This window comes from Eptatretus burgeri, chromosome 14, assembly GCF_056783735.1.
Source record: "Eptatretus burgeri isolate ZD-2024b chromosome 14, Ebu_testis_v1, whole genome shotgun sequence".
In the NCBI taxonomy this organism is placed as follows: Eukaryota; Metazoa; Chordata; class Myxini; order Myxiniformes; family Myxinidae; genus Eptatretus; species Eptatretus burgeri.
Window position 1 is genome coordinate 56,001,593 of NC_140974.1, and position 25,513 is coordinate 56,027,105.

Sequence of the window (25,513 nt, forward strand, 5' to 3'; positions counted from 1 at the left end):
TATACTTATACCAAGTTTGGTCAAAATCCCATCACTGTTTCACAAGTTAGCACGGTGACATAATTTTTACGTCACACAACCTCTGACCTTTGACCTCTTGACACCATAATCTAATCAGTTCATCTTTACATCATTATACATACTTGTACCAGGTTTGACTGAGATCCCTTCAGCCATTCTTAAGTTATCGTGGGAACGAAAACCTTTCACGGATGCACAGACGGACGGACAGCCCAAAAACATAATGCTTCCGGCGACTTCGTCAGCAGAGGCATAACAATTAAAATGCCACCAAATGCTGTGAAATGACGTCACTCAATGTCATTTCTTATCTTTTCAAATAAACCATTGGGTTGGAGTATCTGCTCTGAGTCTGGGAGGTCAGCGGTTCGAACCCCCGCCGAGTTGGACCAAACATTGAACAGTATTTGCTGCTTCCTTATGCTTCAGTCACATTTGGCTCAGCGGCCGTAGGGTCTAAAAAATCTACAGCCACTAGCAATTATAGGGCGGCCGCAGTATTTCCACGGTCACACAATGTAGCAGTCACATATGTTTTTATTTCTCGGGTAGCCGCACTGGGTATTTAGAAATTGTGGAGACCGAAAACGTGGGGATGCCGTACGGTCTTTGATTTGATGTCGCACGGTGACCTTAGGGCGTCCCTGCGGCGGCCATAGAATTTTCAAGGCAGATGCAAGGTAGCCTCAAGGTGCCCGCAAGGCGACCGCAGGGGGGCCCTAAGGCGAACGTGGAAATAGTGCGGCCGCCGTAATTTTTTGGGGGTTGGCAAAATTCATTTTTCATTGATGAGAGCCTACAGGAAAACACACGAATAACGCAAGCCCACCGTACGCCCTACGTACGGTCGACGTGGGACACATCTACGTCATGGCTACGGCTTGTCGAATTGCTACGGCCAACCTAGAAATGAAAAAAGTTATAACTCCACGCTTTAATTCCACGGAGACCCCTACGGCCTGTAAAAGATAGCCATACGGCGTAGGGCCACCTTGAGGCCACCTCAGAAACTCTGCGGCCGCCGCACGTTTCTGTCAATTCAGGGGGGGGTACGGCCGCCGTACCCTAGCCGTAGAGCAAATGTGACTCATGCTTTACTTGACGCTCATCATTTGGAGGATAAAGCACAGATAGACCCAGTAGGTTGTTAGGGATATCTTTCCTTTACTGTTCCACAGATTGCAGAGAAGAAAAGTGATGCCACAACATGGCATTGCCGATACCCACAGTACCCTCACTCAATGAAACAATACGTATTCCCACCTGTATCTATTCAGCTTTGTTCCACGTGCAGATCTCCTCAAATTAATTCATTCACCTTGGTTCTGAACACTATATTTGTAGATAAAACAAAAAGATCGACCAATGCTTCAGGACAAAAATTTCTTCTTTTTTTTAAAAGATGGGCAAGTCTACAAAAACTTTTTTTTTAAGTTTATGCATATTTTTAATCAACAACAATTGTGAAAGAATAATGCTTGAACCAATTGTGGGGGTGGGGGAGGTAAGGGGGCAAAATCAGATTGACCCTGATGCCTGAACTGCAGCAACGTCAAAAAAACGAAGGCCTTCAACTCACTGTATCCAAACCAGCCGCTTCATGGAAACGGCTTCATTAACCAATTGGCAGCTCTGTTGTTGTTAAAGCACAAAGACAAGTTATCCAAGTCTGGTACAAGATATTTGGGATGGTGAACACTTAGCGAATGCACTTCAAGTTTTCAGAGGAGGATGACGACGGCCTGTGATCAAAGATGCGCCACGGTATTTCTCCAGAATCAAAAGGTTTTAAGTTCCAACACCAACAAATGAGAGCAAGTGTTTGAATAAGAAATATATGAACACAAAATTGTGCATTTTTTTTTTTTACTTTTGCTAAAATAATATTTTAAAGAATGGAAAGTGTGACGTCAGACAAACAATTCAGTGCTTTAACGTTGTATCTCTATTTGCAGCAATCACGTTCTATCCACCCTGAGAATTTTGGGGAGTGTACCTGCAGGTCCGTTATTTATTGAATCAATGGAATCAATGCTTGTGAAATGTTGTTGGTCTCGTTTGTAATTAGACTGCTTGTACGTTCTCGAGTGCCAGGTTTCTAAAGAGAGGTGTTTTGCCCATTTGCAGTTGAATCCAGGATCTTGACATCATCTAACAATGGTACATGGCCCTCCAAAAGTTATCCGCAATCCTGTTTTTTTTTCCTGGAATCCTGGCAGACGAAAATAACAAGCGATTCTTTTACCGAGTAAAGGGTTAACATCCTAGTGGCTTATGGACTACACACGACGAGAAGAACTGAAACCAGAGGGAACAGGGGAAACATCACATCCTTTCCTGAGTAATTAGACTGCTTATCCATTTTAATCATATTTTCAATTACAGTACTTAGAACTCATAGAACACAAAAATATGAGGCTCCAGATTCATAGTATTGGAACACACACCACACACACCACACACACCACACACACACACACACACACACACACACACACACACACACACACACACACACACACACACACACACACACACACCTCCCTTGTTCTATGATTTGGTGCATCATGATTGCCTGGGAACTGCATAATCCCTTAATCCCCGTGGAATTTCATATCCATGGAAGTTGAATGATTTTTTTTCCTTTCCCTCGACACGACATTTCTCTTGACAAAGGCAGATGCAAAGGTCGACCACACCTTCCCTATCAAAATTTTGGAGTTATTAATTTTTTTTACCGCATTAAAAAACACGTTGGAGAAACAACAATGTTATCGGTGTACCGTTCCAACTGGTTACCCTTTTACATACATATCAGTGTCCAAAATACACACAGAGACAGGGAATCTGTTTTTCTTTGTATACAGTGTCAAGGAACGTGGATGAGCAAGAACAGAGTGGATCAGGACGTAACAGAACAATAAGAAAATTCGAAAGAGAGGGGGACACACTAATGGCACAGTTGAAGGACACAATATAGGGAGAATTGGAGACACAAGGGATGTGGGGAAGAATGAGGGCAAGGGGAGGACATAGGGTGAACAAGAAGGATACATCAGCAAAACGCTCAATCATAGAGGTGGACGGAAAAACAGGACACTCAAAAAGAGGTCGGAAAATAAGCGGGGAGGGTTGATGGGGAAGAAAAGATGGATGATGGTTGTGGATGGGGGATGACATGAGATGGTGGTGAACAGCTGTCGAAGCGCTGGAGGGAACAATTCCATTGAAGAAACTGAGCAAGTTGGTTCCACAGGTGGAAAAACAGAGGAACGAATGAGTGGAGGTGAGCAGTGATTCTGGATTTTGAGAGTTCCACCAGAAGAGCAGATTCACAAAAGTGCAAGACATGCCGACTTTTTATCTTTCACTGTAGATTTGAAGGGCTTGAGTGAGAAGAGGGTTGCTGGTAGACCACGTGCAGAATGTAGAAACCTGAGAGGGGGGAGAATAGGGGGAGGAGGCACGGTAAGAGCAGAGGGTGCAAGACCAGAAATGAAGCGGTAGAAGACAGAGAGACCACTGACCTGTCTGCAATGGGTAAGAGATAATTGCAGAGATTTGGCTTCATCGCAGGAAATTCCAATGATTTTGAAAGCCTTCGTTTCCGTGGCGTCAAGCTGAGCAAGGTGTGAGGAAGGGGAACCACCTGAGAGAGAGGAGAGCAGTACTCCATCAAGCTGTCGATGAAGGCCTTGCAGGTTTACAAAAGTTCAGGTGTGCAAAGAAAGAAGGAAAAAAAAAACTTTGCGTCATGGAGGATGCCCAATCGGTGAATGGCTTTGGAGGGAGGCAAACTTATAAATGTGGTTTGCCCAAGAAAAAAATCATGGCTTTTCGTGAAGCCCAAAGGTTTGAATGAATGAACTTCAAGAGGATTGTTGAGAAATAGATAGGGGGCTTGCCATATGGTCTGTCTGGAGAGAGTGAGAGTGTGAGATTTGTCAGGAGTGAAGCATAATACAATTGCTTGACCAGCTCATAATTCAATGAAGGTCTGCAGAGAAGGCTGCTGTATGTTGATGTGAAGGATGAGGGATGTCACGGCAAAAGGTGGAGTCATCAGCAGAGATAACGAGGATTTTCCAAATCAGAGATATCATTGATGAAGATTAGGAGCAGGACTGGGCCTAAAACACCAGCCGAGAGAAGAAAAGGAGATGAGAGGATTACCTTGAGAGCAACGCAATAGCTACAATAGCAGAGGAAGTCATTAAGTCTCTTGTCCGGCCTCAGCCCAACTGCTCTGTCTGTGGTCTGTCCCCCCCTCCCGCCCCCCATATATCCGCAGGGCGTTCAAGGTCCGCCAGCAACTCCCGCCTGATGTGAAACTACCAAACTCAGGAATCACTGCTCACCTTCACTCTTTCATTCCTCTTTTTTACCCACCTCTGGAACAAAATCCCACACTCTCTTCAATCCCACTCTTCCGTCCAGGTCTTCAAAACAGTTGTTCACCACCATCTCATATCTTCCGCCATCCAAAATCATGATCTTTTCTACCCCCGTTAATCCACCCTAAAGCCACAACCAACAAATTCCCTGCTTTCCTTCCTGGAAGTACTTGTGGTGTCCATCTTGTATACACCATGTACCCCGCCCAATCCATCTCCCTTCCACAGATCTCCTAATGTCTCTGTTCCACACTGCTTTGTACCTCCCTCTACTGCCCCTCTTGTCTCCTGCTACCTTTGTTATACATTCTGTGTGTTAGCTCTTATATGAGTGTCGATATTGCAGACAAAAAAAGAAAGCCATGAGTGGAGGTGGCCTTGGATGCCATCGGAAGAGTTTGAAGAGCAAGACGAGGTGCCGGACCTTATCAAATGTTCGAGATATGTTGAGAGACAGCCCTGATTCACACATAAAGTACACATAATTACCTCTGAACAACAAAAAAAAGCAAGGTGAAAACTCGTTTTTAAGCGACAAAAATTTCCCATTCCACGAATCATCGATATATTACAGTACTATCGGACCCCGCTATTCGGGGATTTGCCGTTTGTGGACCCCGCATATTCGTGGTTGATAAAATGTGACCTGCTTCTACGTCCACGGCCCTGTGCTTCGCGTTTTGGTGGATTTTTTTTCGTGTTTTGTGGGCATATTAACGGTTTTTCACGGGATTTTTGAATCACGAACCGCCAGGAACCGATCCCCATTTCTCCCCTTGAAACGATGCCCCGACATTCACGGATTCGACATTCACGGCATTTTCCAGGAACGTATCCCCCGCGAATAGCGAGATCCGACAGAAGTTGGGTTTCTCTGTCTGTTTCTCTCTTTCCACCCATCGGTTGGACAGCTGGCCTGACTCCACCCACGTCCCACAATGGAACCTCAAAAAAAATCAAATCATAAGTGTGCATTTTGGTCGCCACTTATTAGGACGAGAGCCTAAGGCTTCGTGTTTATGGTGCACATTTGAGGACTGAACAGCACGTCTTCTATCATGAAATATAAGTGTGTTGTGAGGAAGGAAAGGTACGTTTTTGATAACAACCCATGCAGAGTAAATTAGGTAATGCAATGTTTTGTTCGTGAGCGATCGAGGAAGTGGTCTACTCTACTACAAACCGCCCAAAGGAAACTTCTGTACTTGTGCAAAATACCGGTGAAAAAAATGGAAGGTTGGTGTACATAAGTTTGGTTTTCACCCGAGTTTTCAAATCTGAATAGTGTGCAAAAACAGGATGTACAAACAAACTGTAATTTGACATGTGAAGTAAATAAACATATAAAAAGAGGATTTTTTTTTTTTTTAACCAAACATGGTAAAAGCACTTTTATTTATTTATTTATTTTTATATTGTGTCAGTGACACAAAATACCCCAGAATACCGAGATAGCCATTTATTGATGAGTAATGATCAGGAGGTTCCAAGTAAGACAACTTCAAACTCGGTGATTGTGGTGACACGATATTAAATACGTATCTAATGATCGAAGTAAGAATATCCTTTTGCTTTTATGAGCAGGAGGAAGGGAGAGGGAGGGGACAGGAGGGCAGAGAGTTGGGGATCGGAATGGGTGAGGGAGAGCAAAGATGGCACAGAGTTGGGAGGGGATGTTGAGACTTTAGGGGAGGGCAGGGTTGAGGACTTTTGGTTGGAGGGAGAGGATTGATGAGTTGTGGTGGGAGGGGTGTGGGGAGTGGGTTTGAATGGTTGGAGTGGAGAGGGGACTGAGGCCTTTGGGTTGGGAGGAGAGGGGGGTTTGATGACTTGGGGTTAGTAGGGGGAGAGGGTGGAGTTGAGGACGTGAAGTCATTTTATATTGCGTGGAAGTTCCGCATGTTGTGTTCTTACCAGAAAAGTAGTGCAATTAAATATCTCCGAATCTTGCAATCTCGCTAAATTCCAGTTAAGGAATGAAACTTTATTTGCAAGTTTAAAAGTTTATGATATATAACTGTTGTAAAATTATTACTAAACACCGCCATCTTCATATGTTTGTCGCAAACATTTCACACCAGTATGGTGGCCGAGTCCACTCTGTGTGTGGCTCACTCTTTTTGGACCCACTTAGAGTCCCTGTATAGGGACTCCACACTAGTACCTGTTTCTGTGACGGTCCAGGAGCGCACCGACATAATGTTTGTTCTGATTCGATATGAAGTGCTGCATTAATATTTTTGCAAGTTCGCAGATGTGAGTTCTGTACCAAATCAGTGCACATGCCGCCCAGTGCTATCACTGCCAAAATGTTGGGTCACCCATGCACGTCTGCGATGGTGAAATAACTCCCCTTTTCACGGAGTGTTGAGAATTTTTACCTCTTTTTGTGTGGAAATGAGACTTTTGGATCTGAATTCACCCTCTGATCTGAATTTTTTTTGGCAATAACTAGGTGTCCATTTTGTTCAGGTGTGGGTTCCAGCCCTAGTTCTAATGTCAAAATGATGCATCCCCAAAACACTTCACGTCCCAATTGTGCTGTTTTTATTCACGTGGGACTGGTACACGGCCTGGAGGTGATCAGCTATTCAGCTGCTTTAGTCCAATAATAAACCACACCTATGTATTTCGCAAAGATGACTGAAAACACCACATTTTTTTTTTTGATCTGTGCTCCCCGATTGTGTGCAGAAAACTGCATTTATCCCCAAAAAACAGAGACGTGGATGTATACCCCCATTTTGTAGGAGAGCAACACCACCAGGACAGGCTATTATCCATTGGGTAAGTTGGCCGTAAACATGAATCAGTTTATAACAAGAATTGGTGATAAATAAGAACAAGCCAAGTACATGCAAGGTACGTCAACAAGCACTCAGACTAAAAAAAAAGTTGGGGAAACAAAAGAAAAAGACTGTCAAAGCAACGAATTAAAGCCCAATGGAAGGATTGCCTCGTTTGTGAGAAAGGCAATGGGACCCTTCAAATGTACTGCCAAAAGCCTGTTGTGAGTCAACCACAACGACCCATGTGTGAACTGTTGTGAGGATTGACCCTTATGTTAACAACACCAAGAATGTGAAGAAGTTTCCAGCCAATCAACATGGAAAAAAAGCAGGCATCATAAAGCTGCCTACAAAATGTAATATTGCAATGCAACAGTGGCAGAGTCCCATGGAAATTCTGTATAATGTAAAATGTGATTTCAGGTTGCCACCGCCCACCCACCCCCACCACCACCACCACACCCAAATCCTAACCCCCTCCACCCCACCCCACCCCCCAATCTATACAAATAAATGTCTGTGTGTGTCAGTGTGTGTGTCAGTGTGTCTCCTCCATCACTCCAAAACCATGACACCTCACAGATTGAAACTTTACATACATACTAATGGAACTCCAAGGAAGTGCATGAGTGGAAATTGGGTGTTTGTGTTAATTAAAACACCCCTTTTGAAGATAAATAACGCCATTATTTAATTATATCCTTTATTAGGTGATCCTCGGCCACCTCACTCTCTTGGGTCTTAAGGCGTATACATCCTGCGTTACCTCGCTGGGACCGCATCATCATGTTTTTTGCCACCATGCCATCATCATCACCTCACTCTCAGCCATCATGTTTTTTGGCCTGCTCAACCATGCCTTGACTTGGAACAGGCCACAACGATTTCTTAACGATAATATATTTTTCACTTTCCTCAATCATATTATCAAATACCTGTTCATCATCGCTTCAAATCACTGGGTACATTGCAATTGTTATAAACACTGGGAGACGCCAGCATTCGTGGCTTTATTTCATTTCTGCACGTCATAACCTCGATAATCTCTTAAACTAAGCCGAATTACAAACTTAAAGCTCCAGAATTGAACTTGGCAGCAGTTCAGACTTCTTAAATAATGTTAATTTGTCAAATTTGGACACATTTGACATTTTGGGCGTCTCTGGAAGGTGTATGTTTAATATGACGGTTCGGTGATTGCTAATTGCGTGCCAAGCGAGCCGTTTCTTATCAACCGTTTCTTTGGAGTGCTTAAGCCACTTGGCGAGCACTCTACAATATTCGCACTGTCACTGAATACTGTATCAATCGACTTGAACAAAGTCAAGGGGCCACTCACGTGTGTTGGCCACATATTGTTCTGTGATGCAAAAGGCGGTGGCTGGCTCGCAGAAAATGTGAAATTTTATTTTACATGACGTTTCCACTTTTTGTACAATCCTCCAATCCATTATACGACCAGTCACTTTGACATCGATAAATACAGGTAAAATTAAACGTTTCATTTTTTAAAATTTCTTCAACCGTTTTGTGGATTGCTTGGTGATGCTCATTTTCAATCAATGGTGATACCGCGGTTCAATACCGGAGGTAGGAAGGCAAAATACATTATATGAGCACAATGAGTAAAATGTATTTTCATTTGTTATGAAGTAATGAATCGCTGCGTCATGGCAGGAAAGCCGAGAGGGATGCAAGCTCGCTCTGTGTTGCCTGGGTTCAAATCACGACCCAGCTATAAACTGTCATCCCGGTGTTTCACGGGCAGGGTGATTCATCAATGTGTGTGCCATCTCTCGAATGGACGTTAAACTGGGTGTCTCATCTGCCGGAATACCTCTCCCACTACCCCCCCCCCCCCCACGCACACACTCAACTCTCTCTCTCTCTCTCTCTCTCTCTCTCTCTCTCTCTCTCTCTCTCTCTCTCTCTCTCTCTCTCTCTCTCTCTCTCTCTCTCTCTCTCTCTCTCTCTCTCTCTCTCTCACACCCCTATCCCACCCCTCTCTCTAAACTCCCAACCTGACCTCCTCTCTCCCACCCCTCGCCCTCTTTCTGATCCTGCCCCTCTCTCCTTCTCCGACCCTTCCCCTCTCAGCCCCTCTCTCTACACCCCTCCATCTCTCTCTCCAACCTCACCCCTCCCCCCTCTCCCTCTGTTGAGGGGACTGCAGCATGTACAAATCAGATTCGGAGTGAGCCAACTAGAGGGGTGCAAACTGCATGTATGAGAATGCATGCAGGCAGACCTTTGCCAGGTAGATAGTGTGGGTATTACATGCTCCCACCCCAGGTCTATAAAGTATCCACCTTCGTGTGTGTGTGTGTGGATGTTGTTATGTCTGGCTTTCGTCTTGGGACAACGGTGCAGTAATTGGTCTATATTTTGATTATCAGCTCTACAATATAAAATGTCACTGGAAAGACCTTCATTGGGGTATCGTTCAACATATTTGCAAGCTTACCTTTAATGAGCCCTTCTGGTAGAGTAAAACGAGGTGCGGGTGTACTCGCCCCCAAGGTGTAATGTCCTGGTTGTCCGCTGTCACGTCCATGCAACGCCACAGCCACAACTACAGTGCGCGCACGCAAACCTACAAGCTTGTATCGATGCCCTTCACGCACCATATGCTGGTCATATGGATTCCTTGGTGGAGGTGGTCGTGATGGCACCATCACAGTCACTGGTAGTCGAGCATGCTCCACAATAGAGCGCAAGGAGTGTTCGCCATCATGCAGCTGAGACTCCAGTGGACTTCTAGTGCCAAATCGCCCATGGCACTCAAATGGCAGGCTTACACTCTCATTGGTGCGGTGATTCATGCAGATGAGACACGGCATCTTGCCCCGAGCAACTCGAGGGTTTACAGCCGCACCTGGGAGCCATCCGATTTTGCGCAAGAGAGTGGTGAGACGTGACCGATCCTTGCTTGGTCTGCCACACAGGATCTCTGCCTGGCCCATTAGGGTTAACTCATCTCCGGCGTTTAAAGCAAAGTGGTACAGCTCGCTCTCCTCATTAAATTCACCAGATGCGACCTGCAGCAGAATAAGTTGGAGAGAAAGAGGGTGAGAGGTTTTATGGTTGAAGTACTTAGCTTGAAGTAAGAAAAAAAGCATTCCTGTAAACTATAGTTCATACCTTTGCAACCTTGATAAATCAACTTATCATGCCGAACACATAATCTGAAACGGTATAATAAACCACCAAAATGGAGTAGGCCCAAGCAAGCTATCGCAAGACCTGATGAGACAAAATATAACTTCTAGCTGAACAGCTCTCGTATACATGTGTTCTCAAATGATGTTGTGCAGGCCTAGAATCTTCAAATTCGAAAAGACATCGACTCTTGTGGAAAAATTCCCAACGGAATGAAAAAAAACAAACAACAACAAAGGAATGCTTTGTTAAAGACAAACCTGATCAAAGATTACGGGCTCAAAGAGAATGACTCAATGGCCGGATACTGCAGGCTGTACTTTCTATGCATTTATCCATTCACATTGGAATCTCAGGCCCAAAGCACAGAAAAGTCACACTGAGAAGCTCCATTGTGGGATTAAGAGCAGCTCGAGGCCATGATAATAAAATGCAGACATCTTTGTACCCGAGCTGGATTCAGAGATGAACAGGTGAAAAACGCTTTACGAATATAGCAGTAGCTTTGAAGAGTTTGTCTTACCCCATTCCAAAAATGAAATCCCAAATTTAGCTACAAATATGAGCAGAATGAAAACAGAGGTCTAATCCACTCTGCTATGACTGAGGCTCACAGACTTGCTTGTACATAATTGGCATGAAGGACACACATTTAACAGATTGCAGCCTGTTTGGCATTCCCATCTGGGCACTTAGCTCATGATGTCGACGTAGAGGATCATATCCCATAGACAGAACTGTATTTATTTGTCCAATATCTCATGTCCTTGTCCTGGTTTATGGTGTACAAGCTTCTGCATTAGCCCTACGTAATGTAGAGAAAATATTACAATACATTATTATTGTCGTGAAGAGAACTTTGATATTAAAGTGGTGAGGCAAGAACAGATAAAGGTGGCAAATAAAACAGGCTACCAACATGCCTTAGATGGGAAAGGACAAGACTCCTGCTTTTTGCTCGGAAATTCTGGCAATACCTAAGGCTGTCGTCTCTCCCAACCATTGTGGGATGCAGGAGTACCAAAAGAGAAAACAGATATATGCTGCTGAACACAAAACAGCATATAACTTGAAGATGTAGCAGAAGCACATCTATAACTTTGTCTGGCAAAGAAAGGTCATATTGGAATGAGACTTGCCGGCATTAGATAATACCCAATGGGTGCTGCCGAGGAGCCTGGTCGACTGTCGTTCTTTCCAAATTTAATTGCAGCAGATGAAACTATTTAACAGCATATACACATTGTTACATTGGAGAGGATATGAATTAGGTGGCATGTGAAGTTAGTGTGGTCCATGTGTTTGTGTAGGTCAGACCATCTTTTGTAATAAGGGACCCGTTAGAGTGAAGTTGTGCTGTTCTTATGTATGCTATGAGAGGCAGTACAGTTGACATTGGTATTAGACAGGAAGGTGTTATTCATACATGTCCTCTATGAACCAGGCATAACACCCAGGCAAAGTAAGAAGAGGGGTGAATATTGGATAAATCAGCAGTTCTTGGTTGGCCTGATAAACCAACCCGTGTCTCGCACTCTGGATAAAAGTTGCCCGGCCGAGCACCGGCCATTACAAGGACCCCAAGGGCACGCTGTCATTGGCGTACAGCAAGGCATCGCATCATTGGTACGGGTTGCATCATCATGGAGGTGGCAGCGTGCCACCTCAATGGCTAGTGCTAGACCATGAGCAAAGAATGTTCAGAGGCGTGGGGCATGTTCGTGGGGAGGGAGGAAGGGAGCATAAAAGGTCCTGTACACGTGTTGTTTACTCTCCTGTCTCTGGCCATCCTTCAAACTCTCTTGCCACTCTGATTTATGCCCTCCACCCTCCTTGCCCCACTGGACGCTTCACCTCTCTGCTGGGTGCCGCGACTGTGGGCTGGTCTGTGCTGCTCACTGGTCCATGTTGTGGGCTGGAATCTTGCTCGCCATGGAATTTCCCTGTATTCATGTCAGTCTATCTATTATCTCAAGATTCTCCATTTTAGTGGTCTTGTGGTTTATTTTCAATAAACTGTTATTCCAAAAGTACACACGTCATGTGGTGACCCCACCATTACCATCCTCACGTGCGCAAACCGTTTTGGCCCGAGTTTGAGTCTATCCCTGGGGGAGATAAAATGGTTTAACGTTCACTTTAAGAGACCAGCGGGATTTGGATTCCAACATGGGGAAACCACACTGACCGCTCGTACGTGATTCGCTTTGATTTCGGACATTCGCAAAGCACATCGCTTCAGCATGGCGGGTCCGCGCAGCAGCAGATCCATCGACGTGACAATTTCTTGGCAGTAGGCAGAATCCCAAGGTCTGCTTCTCACCTACCACTAGTGGTTGGTGGATTCAGTTTCCCAGCACTTCACTTCTGGCCTTAACCATCTCTCCATCCTCACACCCATGTCACACACACTCTTAAAGAGTCCCACACGCGGTTACCCTCCTCAATTATAAGCTGAATGCTCACCTCCATTCCTTCATCTATCTATGGAAATAACGGAGTCTGTGGTCTCGTGCTCCTCCCTCCTATAATTCAAAAGTGCTGCCCATGGTTACCTAATGCTCTCCTAAAAGCAATCTCACTATTTTTCCAATCTTGCTGACCCCTTCCTCCTCTTTCTGCCTGCCACTCATCCACTCAACATGCAATTCATCTCCCTGTTCCCCTCTGATCCTCTGTCAGTCTGTGAACCTCATGCTGCCCTCTGTAATTTATCTCCTCCATGAGCTGAGCCTTCTGTATGCAAGAAAAAGCAAGTATATATATATATATATATATATATATATATATATATATATATATATATATATATATATATATATATATATATATATATATATATATATTTTGAGGCAAACTTTGTGCGAATTATTCAGAATGGCGTTTTGGTTTCAGGTGAAGGACCAGTTTCAGACTTGTTTTCAAAATATGAGCAGAGTACCCACCCTCCGGGTGGGGAGAATTTGCGAATTACTTGCTGAAAATGTATCGTCTGTATATTGAAAGAGGACTCTTTTGATGTTTGTGTGGTGTGTGGATAAAGGTGTTTAAATGGTGTAAAGGTCTGAAGGGTCGAATAGGTAAAAGGGGTCCAAAGGATCTAAAATGGTCTTAAGGGTTCTAAAGGTCAAAGGGTATGTTCCAAGAGTAGTTAGGGTCTAAGGAGTTTGAAAGATCAAAGAGGTCTGAAGGGATGTAAAGGTCTATGGGATGTGAGGGGTTTAAAGGGGTCTAAAGGGTAAAATGGGTTTGTAGGTCTAGAAGGGTCAAATTGGTCCAAATATCTCAAGGGTCTGAGCAGTCTAAAGGGTCTAAAGGTTTAAAAAGGTGCATTCCAAGAGTACATACTTAATATATGTTGTCACGGTGCAACTGACGTTCAAACAATATGAAATTAAGTATGTAGTATAACTTTTATCACAGACAGACAGACATGAATGGCTTTTTATAGCATAGAAGTCGATTGCGAAGTTACTACATCCTGCAGGCCAGCTGAGATAATGAGATTGTGGACTACAGTATACTGTAAAGAGGATTTGTCCACAAACTTGGAGATGGCCTATCAAAGCAAACTGGCATCACCTCTAATTTCTCTTCAACAGGTGCTTCAAAGAAATGTATAAAAAGAAAGCATGCCCTCAATGCAGTCTTCAGCTAAATATCTGAATAGAATAGACAAAGGAAGTACCCATTTGATAAATCAAGACCTGAATGCTCAAGTGCTGATGCCATCTGGTCGAGTTCCAGAGTAAGTATTACAGCTGCTGACGAGGAACTTTTCCACTTTCTGTGTCGGAACCTCATAATGACCACCATGCCACATGGGGACAAAAAGGGCTACTTAAATACCTGGGATTTCATATTAAAAGTAGATACACACTGTCTTATCTCATTCTGCATTCCGCAATTTGACACAACAAGTTGCCCGTGCCCAGATCCATCAATTAGGACCATACTCTGGACAGAGCCTCAGTGCTGCCGAAGCAGTCTCCTGGGCTATTGGGCACAATCCTGGATGGGTCACCACTCTGACGCAGGATACTCGAATGGCTGAATCATCCAAGCAAGCTAGTACTCATTTTGCTGACCTCAGAATGATGACAGGCTGAGTCACCCCCACCTGGTATGAATTCAACGGTCAAGCAGGATTTGAACTAAGGACCCTAGAATCTCAAGCCTGCTACTCTATCCATTAAGCCAACACCAAGCATGGGAGGGATGAAGGCAGCAAAAATGCAAATGGCATCTTCTGTCACTGAACTGGCAAGCTGGGAGCAACGATTCACATTCATTGCCACATCTGATGCAATTTGAAGGCTCTAATGGTGGTGAGGTGCTCCATTTGTTACTGTTTGTTCAATATATGTAGCTTTTTGATGCAAAAAATAAAAATTTGTGTTGGTGTCTAAGTCAGTGACCAATTGCAAATTAATAGTAGGATTCTACCTTTGGTGAGGGAAACAGGAAAAGGTAAAGACAGACTCATCACAATGTCCTTAAAGAGACAGAAAGGTTGCACATATCCTTATAAGGCAGGATGTGAAAATCCAAACCTCTTAATCAAGCAAATGGGGTTGAAACAGAAGCAGTTCATTTATTAATATAAAATGGTGATCATAACAGAAACGGCAAAGGTTGGGGTCACATGGTGTGCATGAAACACCGAAATTGATGCTTTTAGTGGGTGGGGATGAAGCGAGTCAATCGACCGGCTGTGAATGAGAAAAGGACGTGAGACAATGGACTTTGCAAAAGTCATGAGACCTCCATTTCACCAAAATTAAAAACTGCAAAGTAGAAAGCTCGGGGTTCAGATGGGAATGCGAAACAGGACGACATTTCGTTGTGCGGTTACCTTCACACTAAAAGAGATGTCTTCAATCACAAATACACGGTCAGGAAAGGCCTTGGCAAGTTCTTCAACGCTGCTGAAAAACTGCGCCGGATCACCCACATCCCTCTCCTGTTCCAGCACTTTGAACCAACCTGGAGAGAGAATAAAACCCATGAGCTGCAACTTGGAGGAAACAGGTCCTCAAAACACAAACACTTGTGGGTGTATGTACAATTCAGATAAAGAATTATTGGAATTCCATAAAGCAGTTTCTGAATGGGTAGATGAGTGGATGTAGTTTATCTAGATAATCAGAAGGCATTTGATAAGGTACCACATAGGAGGTCATTAGCCAAGGTGAGGGCTTGTGGAATGACTGGTTGAGTAACTAAATGTATTAGTGATCGGAAGGAAAGAGTGGCTGTGAATGGGAGGATGTTGTTGTTGCAGCAGTAGTAGTAGTAGTAGTAGTAGTAGCCGCGGTAGTGGCAGTATCCTTTCTTTCGAAAAGGCAGGCGGCACGGAGACAGCTGATCAATCTCCAAGCAGCACCCCAAACACACCCCAATCCCTCTCCATCCAGGATGATGTAACCCCACCTTCATGAAGACAGGCCCATGGGAGAGAGAGACAAACACGAGGGAGTGGGCCAGTCTGACCATGGCCGCATTGTCCTGATGAATCTGGACAGCATGGAAGAGTGGGGAATATTCCACACACACACACACACACACACACACACACACACACACACACACACACACACACACACACACACACACACACACACACACACACACACACACACACACACACACACACACACACACACACTTGCGTTGGGGGATACAACCACGAAGAGGTATCCCTGATAGTTGTAGGCCAAAAGGTTGAAAGGAGTGGAGTTCCTCATGAATCAGTTGTATAACCATTATCATCAATAGTGTATTTTTTTTATTTTTTTTTTTTTTTTTGTATACCTTGGTCGAGGCTCGTATGAGAGCTAACACACAACTCACAGCAAGGAGGCATGAGACAAGAGGGGTGGGAGTGGAAGGGACAAAACATTGGGGAACAGACACAGGTGAACTGTGGAAGGGAGAGGGATGGGGATGGGACGGGGAACATGGCGAGGAGAAGATGGACATTACAGGGACTTTCAGGAAGGAAAGCAGGAGAATTGAAGGAAGTGGGCTTGGGTGGATTATCGGGGGTAGAAAAGATCGAGGATTTGGATGGGGGAAGATAAGAGGTGGTGGTGAACAGCTGTTTTGAAAGCCTGGAGGGAAGAATGGGAAAGAATAGAGTGAGGAAGTTTATTCCAAAGGTGGGAAAAAGAGGAATGAAAGAGTGAAGATGAGCAGTGATTCGTGATTTTGGTTGTTTTACCAGATGGAGGTTCTTCCCGGACCTTCAGCGCCCTCTGCATATGTGGTTGCGACTAATCGCAGTGAGAGCAGGCGGGCAAGGCTGGAGAGGAGTCGGTAGAAGACAGAAAGACCACCGACCAACCTGCGGTGATTGAGTGAGAGGCCCAAAGACTCAGCTTCATTGCGGGAGATGCCAATGATCTTAAAAGCCCTGGTTTCGACAGCGTGAAGTCGAGAAAGGTGGGAGGCAGGAGCACCAGCCCAGAGGGGAGAGCAGTACTCCATCAGGCTACGGACAAAAGCTTTGTAAGTGGTCAGGAGCTCAAGAGGGCCGAGGAAGGACTTTGCACGACGGAGGATTCCCAGTCGGCGACTGGCTTTTGAGGCAAGGTTGGAAATGTGACTTTCCCAGGAAAGGTCATGGCAGATAGTGAGACCCAGAAGCTTGAAAGAAAAGACTTCTTCCAGAGGATTGTTGAGAAAGTGGATGGGGGGTTTTGTAAACGGTCCTTTCGAAGAGACATAGTGAGAGTGTGAGATTTGTGTGGATTGAAAGACATGTTCCACGTGTTGGACCAGTTTGTGATTTTATCCAGATCTGCAGTGAGCGAAGAAGCTGCTGCTTGCCGGTCTGAGGGATGACAGATGGTACGGCAGAGGGTGGAGTCGTCGGCAAAGAGAAATAGAGGATTTTCCAGAGAGTCCGAGAGATCATTGATGAAAACCAGAAAAAGAACAGGGCCCAGAACGCTACCTTGAGGAACTCCAGCCTGCACAGGAAGAGGGGATGAAAGAACTCCGTTTAGGGCCACACGTTGACTGCGACAGGAGAGGAAGTCTGCGAGCCATGAGTGGAGATGGCCTTGAATACCATGGGAAGAGAGTTTGGTGAGTAAGGCAGGGTGCCAGACTGTGTCAAAAGCACGTGATATGTCCAGGGATACGGCTCGGATTTCCTGTCTGGCATTGAGGACCTCCATCCATTGATGGGAGAGCAGTAGCAGCATATCCAGGGTAGAGTGACCTGGTCTGAAACCAAATTGATGATTGGAAATCAAGCCATTGGAGAAGAGGAAGGATTTCATGTCTGAAGCAATGATGAATTCCATAACCTTGCTGATGATTGGGAGAAGGCTGATTGGTCTGTAGTTACAGGGATCTGTTTTTGCACCTTTTTATGCAGGGCAGTGATGTTAGCAGATTTCCAAGCAGATGGCAGATGACCTTGGGAAAATGAGAGGGTGAATAGAACAGAGAGAGGGTGAGCAAGAGCAGAAGAGCAGGCTTTGAGGACACGTGGGCTGATGCCGTCTGGACCGGTTGCAGAATCTGACTCGAGGTTTGAAAGCAAGCTCTCCACCTTGTCAGGAGAAAAGGATACAGAGTCCAGGGACAGTTGGGTGCGACTGGGTAAAGTGGGTAGAGATAGTGATGGGTTTGGGACACAAGATTTAGCTGCAAACACCGAGTTTAGACATTCAGCTTTATCACGTGTGGAATCAGCAGTGCGGCCATTTGAGGTAAGGGAGGGGATGGAGGGGGAACATACACCAGAAACAGATTTGATTAAACGCCACCAGGATTTTGAGGAGGGAGAGAGGTTTGAGAGTTCAGACTTGAGATGAGAAAGATGTTGTTTTCTGGCTCTCCTGAGGGTAGATACACACTTGTTCCGAGCTTTGTGGAAAGAACTGAGATTGCCCTCAGTTGGGTTTGCTTTCCATGAGGCAAAGGCAAGTTGTTTCAGGACAACTGCCTCACCACAAGCTTCAGTAAACCAAGGGCGGGAGGAAGGGTAAGACAACTGAACACGAGAGGGGATAAATCTGTGCATGAGGGAGAGCAAGTTTCTTTGAAAGAATTCCCAGGATGAGTTGATGTTTGAGAAAGTAGTGATAGGAGACCAGTCTGTAAGTTTGATGGCTGCTCGGAGACCCTGCCAGTCGGCTTGAGTGAAATGCCAGACTCGACGGCGGTGAGGTGGTTCTCTGATGACAGCCAGAGAGATGTCCACTTTAACAAGGACGTGGTCAGAAGAACCAATTGGAGCGAAGGAAGAGCAGCAGATATTGTCAGGGAAAATATCTGTCAGGGCAGAAAGTATACTATCAAAGAGCCGTTTGTGTGTCTGTGTGTATATCTGTCACCATTTTTCTCAGAGATGGCTGGACGGATCTTGTTCATACTGTTGCGAATTCGCGCCCGCCGGCGTGCGGACGGCCACGTAACTCTGATCGCGGCCCGTCGCCCACCAGACGGACAATTCAGTCATGACCTCCGGGAACTATCGCCCGGAGCCAGTCACGTGTGGGCCTTTCGACCTCACCACAATCGTGCTAATCGGCCACCCACGTAGGATAGGGTTGTTCGCCAAACTCGACCTACCTAAGTACCCACGCGGATGGTAAACCGGGCGATCGTACCTCGCCGCAGGTCGACTCCAGACACGAGCCGCTTGGGCGGCCCGTTCCGTACTATCGGGATAACCGAGCGGTGTTATCGTCGACCTCGGCGGTTCAGATTATTTACAGGGCGTTGCACCCACTACGAACCCTTTACGTGATGCAGGATGGAGGGTAAATAAAGAAAAGACGAAGCGAAACGGGAAAACAGTTCACACAAAGCACATTTATTTCCCGGCACACGGAAAGCATATATATACAGCCATACAGTCAAAATGCACATATAGCAACCAAAACAAAAGCAACAACGACGCAGAGTTACTACCGACTACGCGCACACACGGCAACACTTATACAGTTCTACTTTACAGACGGCACCAACACACATTTACACAAAAGCAAAGGAAAGAAGCCACCCTCATAGACAAGGGGGCAGACGGGCCTGTAGGCCGATTGTGCGCGTGACCTGGAGGAGCGGCCAGGTCCGCGACACCGAGGGGGGGGGGGTCCTACCCGCGTCCTCGTGACGCATTGGCGGGCGATCCGCAGATGTGGCCGCGTGGCTGTGCCCCGACTCCGTGCTCCTTGGCCGGTTTCGTTGGCACGACGTTTGGAGTGGGGTGGGAACGGGGCCCCCTTTTTGCACTATCTCAGTGCAGGGGAAAGGGGGAATTGTTGATGCCCTGGGGGAGGAGAATGGCTGGCTAGCTTGGGTCCCGCGACGAGCGATCCCACACCGCGACCTCGTCGCCGACCGCCGTCCTTCTCGCCTCGGACTCTAGCTCCTTTGCCTCTTTCCGCAACTCTTCTCAGCCGACTCCAGAACCCAACTCTCTCGATGACACTCTCTTCCCCCGGCTCTCTTCCACTCTCCAACCAAAACTGACTCACTCTGCCACGATTCGCCTTGCGCTCGCCGTTTTATAGGCTGGCAGGAGCAGCTAATATGCAAATACTCGGATCAGGATGACCTCGGGGGCGGAGCCACGCTCGCCCATTGGTCGGAGGAAACAGGGGCGTGAACCTCCCCTGATCCTAGAATTTGCATATATCGATTTCACACAGACGCGCCTGGAGGCGGAGCCAAGCCGCCCCGCGCTTGCTAATTGGACGGAGGAGAAGTGGGCGTGTAGCGTTCTTGATACGAATTTTCCCTCGGAAAGCCCGCTATTTGCGCTCGCGGCTCGGTGCGCTCAGCACCAATCGCCGAACGGGCCCGAGACAGCCCGACGTTCAGTGTTCACAGGTGGTGCGTGAATGGCCATAGAAGGAGAGAGGTGAAGGTGGTGGAGGGTTTTCGGTGGTGGTTGATGGTTATGGTGCCGTTGGGAATGGCGGTGATGCGATGTTTGCGGGATTGAGTTGTGAAGGTAAAGGTCGTGGCTGTTGGCGTTGTTGTTGTTGTTGTCTGAGGGTTGGAGCGTGGTTGTAGTTGGTTGGAGCGTGGCGCTGGTCGGACGCCCGTGCGGGCTTGCAGGACCCTCAGCCGGTCGCCAGGGCATGGCCCGGGGGTTTTTGCGGGACGATTCGCGCGCCAATTTCAGTGTGGGCAATTCGTGTCATGTCGTGGGGTCGGAGCGAAATATGTTCGCTGTCTGAGATGACCTTGCCGGAAACGAAGTGGAGCGGTTTCCAGCCTAGGTTAGCGGGCCATGTGAGGGGTCAGGGCCAATCGGAGTGCCCGATTCGGGTGAAGACGCTTCGCTTCGGAGTGGACCTCCGCCCCACGCTGCAAGTCCTGTAAAGGTCGGAGCGGTCCCTCCGCCTTTCTCTTTCGCTTTCTCGCTCTGGCCTCGCCTCTCTGCACGACCCGCCTCCTGCTGCCTGGACTCCGCCTCTCTCACCTCGCCCTCATCTCTCTGCACGACCCGCCTCCTGCTGCCTGGACTCCGCCTCTCTCACCTCGCCCTCATCTCTCTGCACGACCCGCCTCCTGCTGCCAGGACTCCGCCTCTCTCGCCTCGCCCTCGTCTCTCTGCTCAACATCGCCAGGACCCGCCTCCTGCTGCCTGGAGTCCGCCTCCTTATCTCCGCCCACACGACGTTGACCCCACCGCCTACCTGGTCCCGCCTACCACTCCATCCATGCACTCTGGACTCCGCCCCTTCTCCACTCGAGTCCCTGCTTCACAAACACGGTCTCCACACGCGCTGCTGAAGCCAGAGATGACACGCCAGCTGTCGAGTACCGCACCACGGAGCATCCCCCCCAAACGTATTGGTGGCGCATCGTGCAATCAAGAACAAAGGTACCGAGATCGTAACCTCAACTCCCCTCCCTTCTCGTTTCAATACTCCCTCTTCATCGGGTTTTCTGTGTCTGTGTGTGTGCGTGTATGTGTGTGTCCTAGCACCTGTCTGCTTAAGGCCTAGGTCATATTTTCCACGGCGGCCGTGGGGTCTCCAAAATCTACGGCCACTAGCAATTATACGGCGGCCGCAGTATTTCCACGGTCACACAATGTAGCAGTCACATATGTTTTCATTTTTCGGGGAACCGCACGGCGTATTTAGGCCTAAGTCACATTTGCCACGACAGCCGTGGGGTCTCCAAAATCTAGGGCCACTAGCAATTATATGGCGGCCGCAGTATTTCCACGGTCACACAATGTAGCAGTCACATATGTTTTTATTTTTTGGGGAGCTGCACGGCGTATTTATAAATTGTGGAGACCAAAAACATGGGGTTGCCGTACGGTCTTCGATTTGATGTCGCACGGTGACCTTAGGGCGTTCCTGCGTCGGCCATAGAATTTTCAAGGCAGACGCAAGGTGCCCGCAAAGCAACCGCAGGGGGACCGCAGGAGGTCCCTAAGGCGAACATGCGGGCAGAAGAAAGGTAACGAATGGGTTAATTTTTATTTTTTTTTTTACCAGTTTTTTTTTTTCGGCTTGTCGAATTGCTACGGCCAACGTAGAAATGAAAAAAGTTATAACTCCGCGTTATAATTCCACGGCAGCATGACGGCCTGTAAAATATAGCCATGCGGTGTTGGGCCACCCTGAAGCCACCTCAGAAACTCTGCGGCCACCACACGTTTGTCAATTCAGAGGGAGTACGGCCGCCGTATCCTCGCCGTAGAGCAAATGTGACTTAGGCCTTAGGTCTTAGAAATTGTGGAGACCGAAAACGTGGGGTTGCCGTACGGTCTTGGATTTGATGTCGCACGGTGACCTTAAGGGGGCCCTGTGGCGGCCATAGAATTTTCAAGGCAGACGCAAGGTAGCCTCAAGGTGCCCGCAAGGCGACCGCAGGGGGCCCTAAGGCGAACGTGCGGCCAGACGGACGGTAACGAATGGGTTAATTTTTTTGTTTGTTTTTACCAGTTTTTTTTTTTTTCGGCTTGTCGAATTGCTACGGCGAACGTAGAAATGAAAAAAGTTATAACTCCGCGTTATAATTCCACGGTGACCTTACGACCTGTAAAATATAGCCAAACAGCGTAGGGCCACCCTGAGGCCACCGCAGAAACTCTGCGACCGCCACACATTTCTGTCAATTCAGAGGGCGTACGGCCGCCATATCCTCGCCGTAGAGCAAATGTGACTTAGGCCTAAGTAGACTGCAGAAGATCGTTATTGTTATTATTATTATTATTGTTATTATTTTCGAGTTAAGTCTGCTCTGTGTCCGCTTTTTGTAAGTTGCTTGTTTATTTGCTGTACCACACCTCTCCCCCTATCTCTGCACAACACACCCCAATAAATCTTAATCGTGCCACATACCTTTCCTCGCCCATTGTTAATAAATTATTATTAGAAATGTTCACTGCTCGTTTTTGTCTTTTCTTCCATTGATCCAGCATCGTCCGAATCCTAGTTTAGCCGGGATTTTATTCCCAACAACCCGTTCCTTTTAGCCGGTACGTCCTTGGCAGTGTCGCTTGGCTGGATCCGATCCGGTAAAGAGATCCGATCTGGTAGAGTGATCTGTTTCGGCGAAGGCGTACCAAGGGCGTGTTCCCCAGTAATGAAATCACGTGATTAATTAGGTAACCCAATTAACCCATAGACGGGAGGACCCTAGGTCACGCGGTTGAGTTATTGGCGTCCACGGTCGGTTAAGCGACCCGCCGCATCACGGAATTATCCGTGTGCAACGGCCTACAATTCTGGGGAGTCTGGTGGGAGCCGAGAGAGCTTCCCCCACCTAGTGGTCTTCTCAAACGACCCCCGGACCCGCACCAATATATATATATATATATATATATATATATATATATATATATATATATATATATATATATATATATATATATATATATATATATATATATATATATATATGATTGACCCCTCCAATACTCCTCCAGACAATGTAGCTGCAGAAAGCAACCCAAGAAGACTTATGCAGGGTAACTGCTAAACGCTGTTTCAAACCCTTCCCAGAGTTCCTCAACAACTATGAGAATGTTCACACACAGTACACACAAGACAATCCCAATGCTAAACACTCCCCTCAGTGACCGGACTGGTTTCATCACATATTGGAAAATCATCAGCGATAGCGTAGACAGCAATGCAAACCAATGAGGCTCTCAAGCATGTACCACATAGTTGGCCCACTGGCCTCCTCCACTCGCTAAGAGAATCTCTTGAGCATGATCAGCGTCAGGAAAATGAGCCAAATGTCCATATAGCCGCAGCTGATGCACACAGACACACGATGTAAGTAAAAATCTCATTTGAGTCTCTCTCAGCAAGCGCTCATTGGACACAAAATCCAACCAGCAATCACCAATGATTCTCCAAAGAGATCTGGTCTGAACCTGAAAACTTCTATTATACTGCCATCGACAGTTTCGAGAACAAATGGAACAAGTGCATTCAAGTCCTTTGAAACTATATTGAAGGATACAAAGTTGGCATGTCTTGCACTTTTGTGAATCTGCTCTTCTGGTGAAAACCATCTAAATCCAGGATCACTGCTCACCTCCACTGATTTGCTCCTCTTTTGTCCTGTCTTGTGAAATCAACTTCCACATTCTCTTCAATCTCATTGTTCCCTCCAGGTCTTCAAGACTGCTGTTCACCACAATCTCAGATTGTCCCCAATCCAAAACCATTATATTTTCTACCCTCATTAACTCCACCCAAAACCTTCCTCCTTCCAATTTTCCAATTTTCCCTCCTTGGATTTTCCTGCTGTGTCGAACTTGTCCACGCCATGCATGGATGCTTTGCATCCTATTTTTGTCTGTTACATCCTGATCTGTTCAGTGTACTCGCTCTTCCACAAGCCTCGACGATGTATACAAAAAAAAATCTCCTGGTCTTAGAACATTTTAATGGCTCTCACATGTCTGGGTGATACATAGTGAGGCAATTCACTACATCGAGCCACTGTGATAACTTTGCCAATGTCTAGATTTGGTGAACAGGTAGATGGATGAGCAGAACATAGCCAGCTACCACATGCCAAGCATGATTGCAATAGACAGCACACTTCCAGCCTGGTGCTTATTATGCTTTTGGCACATCTTGGTTTACTGTTACCCTGACACCGAGCCAGGACGAAGCTCAACTCCATACAAATCTTGTTTTGGGAGGATCCTTTGGGTGAGCTCAAAAACCAAGTGAGGGAGATAAAGTGTTTCTATCATCGTTTATCAATATCAAAAAACCCTGGCATGGCATCCACCTTGGCATTCATGTTCTCTACAAATCGTTTCGTAATCTCCATGCGGCCTCCCATGTTTTGCGCATTCGATGTCATTTCGTTCACATCCCGCATCAATCGTTCCATCACCTCCAACATCCGGTCCATGCTGGAAACCACACGTGGGGGATGGTCAACCTGCATGGCGCTATCGTCCTGGACCATGGATCCTATTAACTCTACACTATCACTACCCACCTGCCTCAGCTCGTCTTGGCTAGCCATGTTGCGTGTTGGAAAATAAATTTAACTGCTCATAATTTGGGGGACACGGGGGGGTTTGCTCCGTATACCCCTGGTCCGAGTCCGTGAATTTTGCTACGGAGGCGGAGGGGCCGAATCGCACTCCTGAACACCAGTGTTACCAGGCCGGGACGTCGGCCGTGAGCGCGACCGAACCGCCCGGAATTCAGATCGTACTTCTCCGGAAAAGTCCGGAGAAGACGGGTCCCTTTTAGACCGAAATCCGCCAATGGCTAGACCACGTGGGGTAGGGTCGATTGCCAACTTCAATTTACCTAAGTACCCACGTGGTCCAACTACCGGGGAATTTCACCCTCGACGGAACTCGTACGAAACCGCGCTGCTTGGCGAGCTCGTTCCGTGTGCGATCTCGAGCGGTTTTAATCGCCGAGAACCGTCGGACCGAATTATCCTGCAACCACGGCAATGGCCAACTAATCTCTCACACACGACATGCTCAGTCAATGAAAGAAGAAACGCAGACGAGCTAAAAACATTTAACTATTGGGGTTTATTTATACTGCAATGGGGAAATGAGGGGAGCACATAAAGCAGAGCTATACCGAATATAAGAAATGCAATGCAATTATATACAGCACACAAAGCACTTAACAGTTTTCTACTTGTTAGACGGGCCCACGG

The 25,513-nt window shown here is 46.6% G+C and overlaps 1 protein-coding gene across 5 annotated transcripts in view; it reads right to left on the reverse strand.

Moving 5' to 3' along the window:
- The window catches only part of LOC147013252 (GRB2-associated and regulator of MAPK protein 1-like), a 66,069-nt gene that overhangs the window by 24,930 nt on the left and 15,626 nt on the right, over positions 1–25,513 (reverse strand). For all 5 annotated transcript variants that reach the window (XM_085854932.1, XM_085854931.1, XM_085854930.1 and 2 more), the window contains exons 4-5: positions 15,219–15,349; positions 9,669–10,242 (exon numbers count right to left, since the gene is read on the reverse strand). In XM_085854932.1, the coding sequence (XP_085711058.1) occupies positions 9,669–10,242; positions 15,219–15,349 (705 nt within the window). The remainder of the gene's footprint in view (positions 1–9,668; positions 10,243–15,218; positions 15,350–25,513) is intronic.